Source organism: Lolium rigidum, chromosome 1 (genome assembly GCF_022539505.1).
Source record: "Lolium rigidum isolate FL_2022 chromosome 1, APGP_CSIRO_Lrig_0.1, whole genome shotgun sequence".
NCBI lineage: Eukaryota > Viridiplantae > Streptophyta > Magnoliopsida > Poales > Poaceae > Lolium > Lolium rigidum.
This window is the reverse complement of record NC_061508.1, coordinates 299,549,018-299,560,106: the sequence shown is the minus strand read 5'-3', so window position 1 is coordinate 299,560,106 and position 11,089 is coordinate 299,549,018. Positions and strand designations below refer to the sequence as shown.

Genomic DNA, 11,089 nt, shown 5'->3' with positions numbered 1-11,089 from the left:
CAAACCCTTTTGCTCTGTTTAAAGTGAAGCCATGATCAAGTTTTGGCCATGCCAAGTACCATGCCGGCCACCCAAGCACTCAACCTCTCTGGCCCTTCCCTCTCTCGAGCACCATGTCGCAAGCTTCCCCGCACCTCCCCGAGCACGCCCGTACCCTCCCCGGATCGAATCAAGCCCGGCATTGGCTGAACGAGGCGAGCCCGGACACGCCCGTAACGTGCCGGGCACGCGGTGAGCGCGCCCGCACGACGCCCGGACGCGCCGACACACCTCGTCGCCCCGTTAGCCCCGTCCTTCCCTAGCTCTCTCCTCTCGCACGCGCACACCCCTACGCATATGCTAGCACCTAGACACGACCATCTGCACGCGAAGGATACATCGCCGTCGCCATGATCGGATTCTTCCGCCACAGTACTGCAACGTCGATGACCCCTCCTGCACGCCATAGTCCATCGTTTGACATGCCATCACGCGCGCTAGCTCCGCCTAGCAGTCGCCTACACGATGCTCCCCCTAGTTTGCCCCTTCGCTGTCCAGAAGCGCCACGCCATGATCGACCCGACGTGCACCCTCGCAGACCACCTCGCCCTATAAAAGGGAGGCATTCCCTGGACGAATTCCTCACCCCATCTGCTTCCCCTCTTCCTTTTGAGACTCCTCGATCCCTCGCTCATCCACATTGCGCAGTAGAACGCTCCAATCGAGACGTTGATCGCCGGAGTCCGCCGCAGAACCACCCGTCGATTTAGGCCACCCCAAGCGACGCCGCGACCACTATTCAACTCCTCGTCATCGACAACCTCTCCTCGCACCCAGCAGAGCCCCGCGGGAACCTCCGTCGCGCCGCCGACCCCCTACCTCGCCGGCGCAGCAAGCTCCCCTCCCCCAACGGTGACGACGACCCTCAGCCGTAGATCCTCGATCTAATCCAACGGGCCAGGTGAGCACTTACCGTTTCGGGTTTAAGACAGGCTGACCACTGGGTCCCACCTGTCAGCTGGCCCGCGGCTTTTGAAACGTTACTGGGCTGTTGTTTCCCTTTTCAAATCAAAAACGGCCCAGTTACTTTCCCGCCTAGGCCCACGAATTTGAATTCAAATTAAATCGTCTCAGTTATTTTGCTCACAGATGCTTTGCTAGATTTCAAATAGTTTCAAATCTACTGAACCATTTTGGACAAACCTTATACTGTTAGAAAGCCCACGAAATGTTTGATCCAACCCCATTGGATTCAACCCCATATCTTCTGTAGAATTTGAATAGCAAAAAGAACAAAACAGAGACTTTTCAGTATTCAAATAAATCTTAAAAATCAACCAATTTGAATTTTGAAGTGAATCCAATTGCAACAATTCACATTTAACCAACTCTAATTTAGTATGCAAAAATATATCATAGGTTCTGTACATGATCATGGGATAGAAGCAAATATTGGCTATGTAGTCAATATCTAGCCCATTTAAACTATTTCAAATTTTAAGAATTTAAATCTATGAGGTGTAGCACCTCATTTAAATCCTTTTCTCAAGTGATATGAAGTAATGTGTTGACCTTTAATTGCTTAGGCTCATACTTGCTCACTTGTAGAATTTAAATCAAAATAGCATTTAAATTGCAATGGTTATTTAAATCACATGAGATAATGAATCTCATTTAAATCTTGTTTCTCAAATGATGAGTGTGAATTGTTGACTTTGGTCAACATGTGATCATCCCTGGTTGTTTGAGAAGATTAAACCTTAAGAAGATTCAATGAGAGGAAATTATTTCTCACAAACTAAAGAGAAACCCTAACTCCATTTTAATGAGAGGAAATTATTTTCCTATTGTTAAATAAAGAAACCCTAGCATAATTTGTGAATAAATTTAGGTAGTGATGCTAGATCAATTGTGTGAGCCAATAAGGCTAATTAAGATTACTTAAGTATTGTTTGGTGATTGTATCCTCGTATTCATTTATAGATGCTAGTACCGGAGACTATCAAGAAGAGGAGGTATTCTACCAAGAAGAAGAGCAAGAAAACTTTGACCACCTCCCCAATCAAGGAAAGCTAGACTAATGCAAGCTATTTTGGTTTGCAAGCTTTTACCAATGCAAGTTAGATTAGTGCAAAGTTCTACAAGAACAAGGCACCTTTACTTTTTACTTTATGATCCTATCCCAAGTTTTTACCTTACAAGTTTTCCTGTATTTTTATTTATCAAAGTTGCTTTTGATTTATGATTCACTTGGTTTAGTTATGGAGTAGTTCAAGAGTATCACACTTAGCCTAGAAGCAAGGCAAACTACTGAGCACCCCTCATAACTAGTGGCTAGTGCTAAAGATTAAAAGTGACTACTCTAGTTGGGAACTTGTGATCTGAAATGACTTTGAAAACCTTGGAATGAAGATTCATTCTATTGAAAGCTTTTGGAAGGTGAATGTGACTGGTGAATGATTTTGGTGAAACTTACCAAAACCTGATGGTTGGGTTCAGATGCGATACCATTCCAATTTTACAAGTACCCCCACAATACCTGAATCTGGGTAAGGCTTAGCTGGAAACTTATGTATTTTAGTATGGGTTCCCTCTGAACAAGCGTCATAGGGGTTATGCCGAGGCTGCCTCCATTGAATGTGAAATGACATGAAATGAGGTGAATGTACGACCCAAGCCCTGTGCAGTTCCCGGGTTGACGGTTTGTTTTCACCGGGAGGCAAAGCTCATGGGGAGAGGTTCCTATACTAGAATATGTAATTGAAAGGTTAGGATTGGTAGTTCGCGTACTGCGTACGATAAATCAGGGCCAGTTACCCCTGACGAACTATTGCAATTGTTGTGGCACAAGTGTACACCCTCTGCAGAGTTAAACCTATTCGAATAGCCGCGTCCGCGGTTATGGACAGTTGGAAAGGCCATACTGTTCCGTCATCAGAACTTTTTCCAAAATTATGAATGGTGACTTGTGATTTGAATTGAAAGGTGACTTTGACCTTGAATCGCAACTGAGTTGTGGGAATGACACTAATGTTCCCACTTGAGTTAGTTAAGTAAATGAAGAGTTTTGATTATTAAAGTGTTTATGAAATAAAACTGGCTTTATGCAAATGAAACTAGAGCTTAGAACCCCCTTACTATAGTTGATAGTATTTACCTTAGTATTAGTTTGCGAGTACTTTAAAGTACTCATGGCTATGTCCCTGGCTATTCAAATGGCCAGACTATGAAGACGAGTACTAGAACTCGGAAGAAGGACAGCAGGACGTCTACGACAACTAGGATCACTCCTGACGTCAGCAGTTGCCTGTGAAATAAATGGACCAAGACCGCTACTACTTCGCTTCCGCTATGTGATTTGTATTTGGATCTCTAGATCCCATATGTTGTATTAAGACTGGATCATGTGATCCTTTATTTGGAAGACGATTATGTGTTGTAATGAATGATGTGTTGTGATATCAATCTATTATGTCTCGCAAAAACAATATTCCTGGGATTGCGAGGAATGGCATAATAGGCATTTGGACTTAAAAATCCGGGTGTTGACAACAACCAAGTCCAAATCCTTGGCTGTAGCCTCGGGGGCTACTCCCATCGGGAACGCTGTTCGCGTGCCCGATGAAATAATACAAGAAGTGAGCATATTTCGAGTTACCCAAATAACTCGATATATACTCCCATCGGGAAGTCAATATAAGTCATCTGTGACTCAATAAAATGTACTATTCTAACAGCCGAAAAAGCACTCGACAATATATTCTCAGAGCGCTAAAAATCGCGAATAATCTCTGAATGCCGTAAAACTTTACGAAGGTAAGACCCCAGATCCATTCTGAGCGGCGTGGCACCGTCTCTGACGTCGGATTGCTACTTTTTTCCGTATCAACAGATACGAAGAAAAATCCTAACGGACGCGTTAGGTACCCGATAAAATATGACCGGGACTCGACGGAATGATAAGACCTTAAGCGGCACTCGTCGAAGTTTACACCAGTATCCCGAGATCATGTCCAGGGACGTGATCTTGAAGTAGGTTTTTGCGGATTGCCACTAGAGCAGTTAACTAGTACCTGATCCGTCAGATGAACTAGCCCCAACTACCAATATTCCTGTGCAATATAGAATTGCGTATCTAAAGATATGTGATGAGCTTGGCAAAAATATAAAATTGGAGATTTTACCTGACTCTTCGATTCAAGCAAAATTTCGGGGGCTACTGACATAGGCATTCCCAATAGGTCTGCCGAAGATAGTACCCGGGGTTTACTGAAGGCCCATATGTCGAAGAATATGAAGTTCGGAAGCCCAAGATAGTGTTAAGGAAAGATAGAGTTGTATTAGGAAACATAGACTTGTAATCTTGCGGGACGGGTCAGAAACCCTCCCGAACTCTGTAACTTGTGTATTACGAATCCCTCGGCTCCGCCTCCTATATAATGGGGAGTCGAGGGACAAAGAAAGGATCGAATCATTGTCTCACGCAACCCTAGTTTTCATATCCGTCGAGTACTTTTCGACTGAAACCTTCGAGATCTACTTGTCCTCTACTTCCAGCAAAACTCTAGTCTACAACTTGTAGGCATTGATAAGTTAATCCCTTGTCAGTATGGTTGGACTAAACAGTATGGTCAGTGGGGAGAAAATTTTAACATAGTTAAACATAATATTGCATTATTTGGAAGATAACCATCTAAGTAGCCAAATATCTATAACCATGGTTAATGACACGTAATATATTATTTTAACATTACAACGAAAGTAAGAACACTAATTTTTTATTTAAAAAGTACCTTATTTTTTAGTAACATGTTCATGTACCAATTACAGGTCAAGGTACTATACTATAGAATTTGTGTGTAACAAATCATATATTTCATACCAACGTGAGAATGTTATGTATTTTCCAAAAAAAAATTTGAAGGAACAACGGACATACTTGGGTAAATTCATTTCTATTTTAGTTTATGAGGTAAAGTTATTTATATTTGGCTAGAAATTTCTAAACACCGTTTATATTGTCAATGATCAAGTAAAGCCTAATTATTTAGTAAATTGAATTTTAACCTTGCGTACCAATTTAATATCAGGTATAAACTACTAGCTACCTCTATGAATGAACTGAATTGCATGTACAATTTTAATATCGTGGACAAATGATGATAAATATTGTTTCTGGGAAAGATTCTTGATAATCCTTTATGGAAAAGTGAGACATGATTAATGATATTTTCTACAGGATTTATTATTTCCTATCGCATAACGTGAATGTCCATAAAGCTATAAATTTATTGCTTACTCAATTTTAGCACTCTAAGAATAATGGCGTCCTCTAAAAGTAGAAATAATAACAATGCCCTCGCATTTGCGAGGGCCACCTAGCTAATTAATTTAATATCATAAATATAGGTAAGTTTTCCTATAATATTATTAAATTTAAATAAATTTAATATACAATTTTTTAGTTGTAAGATAAAAATAGATAAAAATTCACGGGCAAAGTTTGCAGTGCAGGAATTTTGTGCAGGACTACCAGGCCCGACCTACCCATCAATCCGGTTTATTTGACGCACGAACAACACAAACAATTTCTTTTTACCTAATAATATAGATACTCCCTCCGATTCATATTACTTGACACTAATGTAGATGTATCTAGATATATTTTAATTATAGATATATTTATTTTAGTGGTAAATAATATAAATCAGAGGGAGTATAACATCATCTCAAAAAAATAGAAATATAACACACACAGGACAAGCGTTGTCGCGGCGAGCATCTGGAAAATACAAATTATACAGCCCCGCAGAATCTGGGATGCGTCGCTCATGCACATGTGCATGCATGTGTCGTGTGTTTTCCTTATAGTTTGTGCTCGCTTGATCAAGCTCGTGGAGGAATGAATACTTAGAGCATCTCCAGCCGCGTCTCCCAAAGTGTCCCTTAAACCGCGCCAGATTGAGCGTTTTGGAGACGTGTTTTCTTCGTGCCGCGTTTGGGGGACGTCGCTCCCCAGTCGTGTCCCCCAAACACCGCCCCCAAACATTTAAAATACTTCTTTTTAACACAGAACCATTTATCAAATATAGCATATGAATAAAAATGTTTGCGAGGATTGTTTTCAAATTAAATTACAACAAAACATAAAACAAGTAAACAAATATAATAAATAGGGCTAGATGGTAGATCAAGATGCCACGGTATTTCCTTTGATCCTCCACAAATGCTCAACGAGATCAGCTTGAAGTTGTTCATGAACATTGCTGTCACGGATCTCTGCGTGCATGGCGAAAAAATTAGCAAAATCTGCAGGCAACTCATGATCAACCTCCGCAAGAGGGTCCTGACACTCATAGGGATCAACATGTGTCCTGACATGATTCTTGCGGTCATCCTCGATGATCAAGTTGTGCATGATCACACAAGTCTGCATCACCTCCCACATTTGGTCGTGAGACCAGCTTAGAGCAGGGTACCGGACAATGGAAAATTATGCTTAAAGCACACCAAATGCCCGCTCGACATCCTTCCTGCAAGACTCATGTCGCGTAGCAAAGTGGGAATTCTTCAGACCTGATGGATTCGATATTGTTTTGACAAAAGTGGCCCATTTTGGATATATACCATCGGCTAGATAATAGCCTATGGTATATTGGTGGCCATTGATCTCATAGTTGCATGGTGGAGCATACCCTTCCACTAGTCTGCTGAACACCGGAGACTGCTGCAACACGTTGATGTCATTGTGTGATCCTGCCATGCCAAAGAAAGAATGCCAAATCCACAGGTCATGATCTGCCACAGCTTCAAGCACCACACTGCAATATCCATGACGCCCTTTGTATATACCTTGCCAAGCAAACGGGCAGTTCTTCCATGCCCAGTGCATGCAATCGATACTTCCAAGCATTCCAGGGAATCCTCTGACAGCATTTTGTGCCATGATCCTTGCAGTCTCTTCCTCAGTTGGCCCTCTCAAATAGTATTTGCCAAACTTTCCCACCACAGCTCGGCAAAACTTGTACATGCACTCAATGGCGGTAGACTCACTCATGTGAAGGTAGTTGTCCTGTGTATCGGCAGGTGCTCCGTATGCAAGCATCCTCATGGCGGCGGTGCACTTCTGAATGGACGAGAACCCGACAACGCCTACAGCGTCGAGCTTGAGCTTGAAGTAGGGGTCGAACTCTCGAACGCCGTGGATGATATTCATGAACAGACCCTTGCTCATCCTGTACCGGCGCCGAAAATTGTCTTCATGTGTTGCACAGTCTGCAAAGTAGTCTTGTGCAGCATGGTATGCCCCTCCATCGTCTGCCGGGGCTTCGACTTCCTTCTTCCCCGCCTTGATCCTCCGCGGCGCGGCCTCTTCCTATTCTCCACCTCAGCGTCAACCAAGTCCTGGAGGGACGCGATGATCAGCAAATGCTCCCGCAGGTCGTCGTCGAAAGCTTGCTCGTCCTCCAGTAGCAGGGCAAGCATCTCATCGTCGCTGTCCATGGCTACAACAAAATCAATGGTTAAAATTGCGCCGAGGCAGACGACGCAACAAACAGCGGCCAATCGCGCCTACCTGGCAAGTCGTCGAGCACCTTTTGTGCGCGGAGGTGGGCGGATTTGACGGCGCGTTCTGGGACGCGCTGGCGAAGCGGCGGCGGCGGCACGACCGGCGGGAGCCCCAGCCGCGACGACGGTGCCGACTCTCAGCAGAGATCAGACGCCCAAACGGCCGGGAAATCCAGCGGCGGCGGATGGGTGGGAGGCGCGGGAAGGAAGGAGCGATGAGAAAAGAGGCGCGAAACAACGGTTTATGCAAATAGTCGCCGACATGTGGGAGCCCGCCTTGCTTTTCGTTGTGTCCGGCGTGCCCGGAGCGTCCCCTGTGAGACGGGGACGGACTCGAGGCGCCGGACATCGTATCGGGACGCGCCGAACAAAAATGGCTTTTGGGGGATGCGGCTGGAATGGTTTTTTTATCCAGCGCGCCCCAAATTGCTTTGGGGGACGCTGTGGGGAGGCGGCTGAAGATGCTCTTATCTTCCATGCCGCTCTGCTAATGATCGTCCAATACGTATGCACATGTGATGCTCCAATTTATTAAGGTTAATCTAGCTACGTACGCGCTGGCTCGCATACTCTATGACTGTTGACTGGGATTGGAATACTTAAATCTCACTACTACTAGGGGACTAGTGGCGCTAGATCTCACTAGGATTAGTTGTGGAAACACTAGCAATCTATTGAAGCAACATCGCCTTATGTGCTCTTGTGTACTCCCTCCATACGGTTTTAATCGACGCGGAGTTGTGCCTACGGATGTACGTTTCGCGGAATGGCTCACGTCGATTAAATAAGAACCGAGGTAGTAATTGGCTAGTTTTTAATTGTGAGGACATATAAGAGATATTGAAATGTGATAATTTATTTACTAATTATAGAATTTTCATGGTTTTATTCAGATAGACTGTAAGAGACTCAACATTACAGGCGAGAGAATATAAGAGATATTCAGACACTTTAGGCAAACCACTGACAACATATAGTTTGCATATATCATCAGATCAAATGAACAATTTGCTACTAATTCAATGCATGGCCTTCTTCAAGGACACCATGATGATGTGATACTTTGCCTTGGCTTTTGCCAGATGCTTTGCGACGGTGGATGCATACACCATGAATAGCTCCTCAATAATATCTTTACCGAAGTGGTCTGCAATGAGTGGCTCCAACACGGCCCTGATGCAATTGGCAACATTTGCCCCGCTGCTTGCACAGTCAAGTACAACATCACTTTCCGAGTCATCCTGAGGATCCCAATTCGATTCAAAGAGTTTAAAGTGCTCAACATCGAAGAGACCATTCTTGTTGATCAACGCCTTCACCTCTTTCATAGATGGGGCGTAGTATGGCAAATTGAATGAGTCCAACTTCTCCTTCTCCACACGCCCCTATGTGGACCATGTACAACAATAATATACTTCAGAGATAGGATATGATAACCAAGAAAGAGTCATCTATTCGTGAATTGGTATTCTTATTTTACTATTGAATTCTGTTTTGATTATCACTGGAAAGTAATAAATCGCTCATGCGTTCCTTCAGTAACAAAGGTTTAGTGGTTACTGGAAAGAAAAACATGTGTTGCGGTAATATATGTGGGTGTACCTTTTGTACCAGAGACTGGAGAGATTTGGCTACCAATTCAAACAGGGTACTAACGTCCCCATGCATCAACATCTCTTCACTCTTTCGACCTAGAAGTGTTAGCAACATTCTGCCTCCACTCACAAGCTCACTGGAGCGCAATTTTAGGAACAACTCAAAGTCCTTTTGGAATTGTTCTTGGAACAGCTTGATCACAATCGGCGGAGTAGTCTTTCCAATGTAGATGTTGCCTTCATTCAAGTGAGTGCAGCTTGAGATCTCCTCCGGGACCTAGGAAGTAAATCATAGAGGAAACATGGTTTATACAAAAAAGCTTATCATCATATAAATGCCTTGTAAATCTTCAAATCACAGTACTACTTAGTTTCAGTCAAAGCCGACATCAATTGAATGGTCTTGTGAAGCGTTTCAAAAGGATTGGTTCATTTCCGTCAGGAAAAAAAGATGGATATGATACTGGTAGCTTATTTTTTGTGCGACATTCTTGCATTTCACCCTCCGGCTACTCCATTTATATTTGTAGATAATATGGTGTATAGATATTTGCAGGTTAAAATGTTATAAAGATATGTATATTTTTTCATAGCAAACAAGTAATTACTGAAAGCATAGTGAATTCATGCTGACCATTTTAGATCAGATTATATTCGATAAAAATGTGTTCATATAATGGAACAACATACACTATTTGTTTTAAAATTAATTAACATTGTCAGAGACCTCACTTTCCACATCTTCTACTACCGTTTTGCAATTAATATGCCACCCAAAATTTCAATGAGGCGTCATCTTTTAGCATTTAGTTTGCATCCCATGCAGACAATTTTATAGTTTTTGCTAGGCTTTACAGATCCGTGATCCAATACAGCCAGCATATGAACTAAATCTCTGAATCTATTCAATACCTAACATGATTTCTTCAATCATATACAAGACGCCCTATTCTAATAAAAAAGCTTGTGTTCGCGAATCCAAAAAACGTTATGTCAAACTGTTAATTAACACATGGGCATGAACTATTATTATCACGTTAAGATGCAGGGAAATCGATATATGCACGATACATGTACCTTGGAACGCCACATGAGGGAGTAGGATGAGTGGAAGAGATGAACGCTCTGGCGAGGGAAAAGCTTCCCGTAGTAGGATCCCGGCAGCCCTGCGACATAGTGTGGCGGTGCCTCTTTGCCGCCGGGGTTCTCAAAGTGCTCTATTGAGCGGAAGACGAGGTTGAAGTCGTTCCCTGGAAGGTCATTCAGGAAGAACTGTACCTCCACGTCACGTGCACGTTTTTCTGCCTTCTGAGTATAGGCACAGATCGCGCCGATCACCTCCGAGACGACGAGCAGAGTGTTAGGACCAGATGAGCAGCCGAGATCGGCGATGACCATGGTGCTCCGGCGGGTGGAGAGCGACGTGTACACCTCTTCTATGGCCTTCCTCAGCACTGGCCTTGTCTCCAAAATAGCCTTCTCCTGCATGGAACAACAGTAGATTTAGAGCTCAATCCTAGCTAGTTGACACTTGAAGGTGTGATCAATTATATACGTACATACTACATGAAACAACAGTAAAACAGTGTCGTTGGGTACAAACTTGGAGCCTGGAGTTGACGGCGTAGCTGTTCTCCCCGTTGCCAGTGGCCATGCGAACGCCGCTTGTTGCATCCATAGCTAGCTAGTATGTTCACAAGTGATGATTGGCTTCACAAGGTGGCATGGGTAGACCACAACGGCTGTATCATTTATAGGGTGCCAATGACGGCCCATCCCATTATTTTTTCCACCCTGTTGGGTTCCTGCAATGTGTATTTAACTTGACTTGCCACTTTGACTACGGATGCAATGAACTTGAGAGAGTCCCTCGTCATGTCTCCCTCCTCATGTCTTTGTTTATCCGAACAGCTAATTTCTAGATTACAGTTTTTTGATAAAAAAAA

General features: G+C 43.4%; 1 protein-coding gene across 1 annotated transcript; it reads right to left on the bottom strand.

The window, feature by feature from the left end:
- Positions 1 to 8,567: 8,567 nt before the first annotated feature.
- Positions 8,568 to 10,821, bottom strand: LOC124683996 (anthranilate O-methyltransferase 2-like). Its single transcript, XM_047218409.1, has 4 exons — positions 10,747 to 10,821; positions 10,221 to 10,625; positions 9,151 to 9,420; positions 8,568 to 8,933 (listed from the first exon to the last, which is right to left on the bottom strand). Exons 1-4 carry the CDS (start codon positions 10,819 to 10,821, stop codon positions 8,568 to 8,570), a joined length of 1,116 nt encoding a protein of 371 aa, XP_047074365.1.
- Between the last annotated feature and the right edge of the window lie 268 nt (positions 10,822 to 11,089).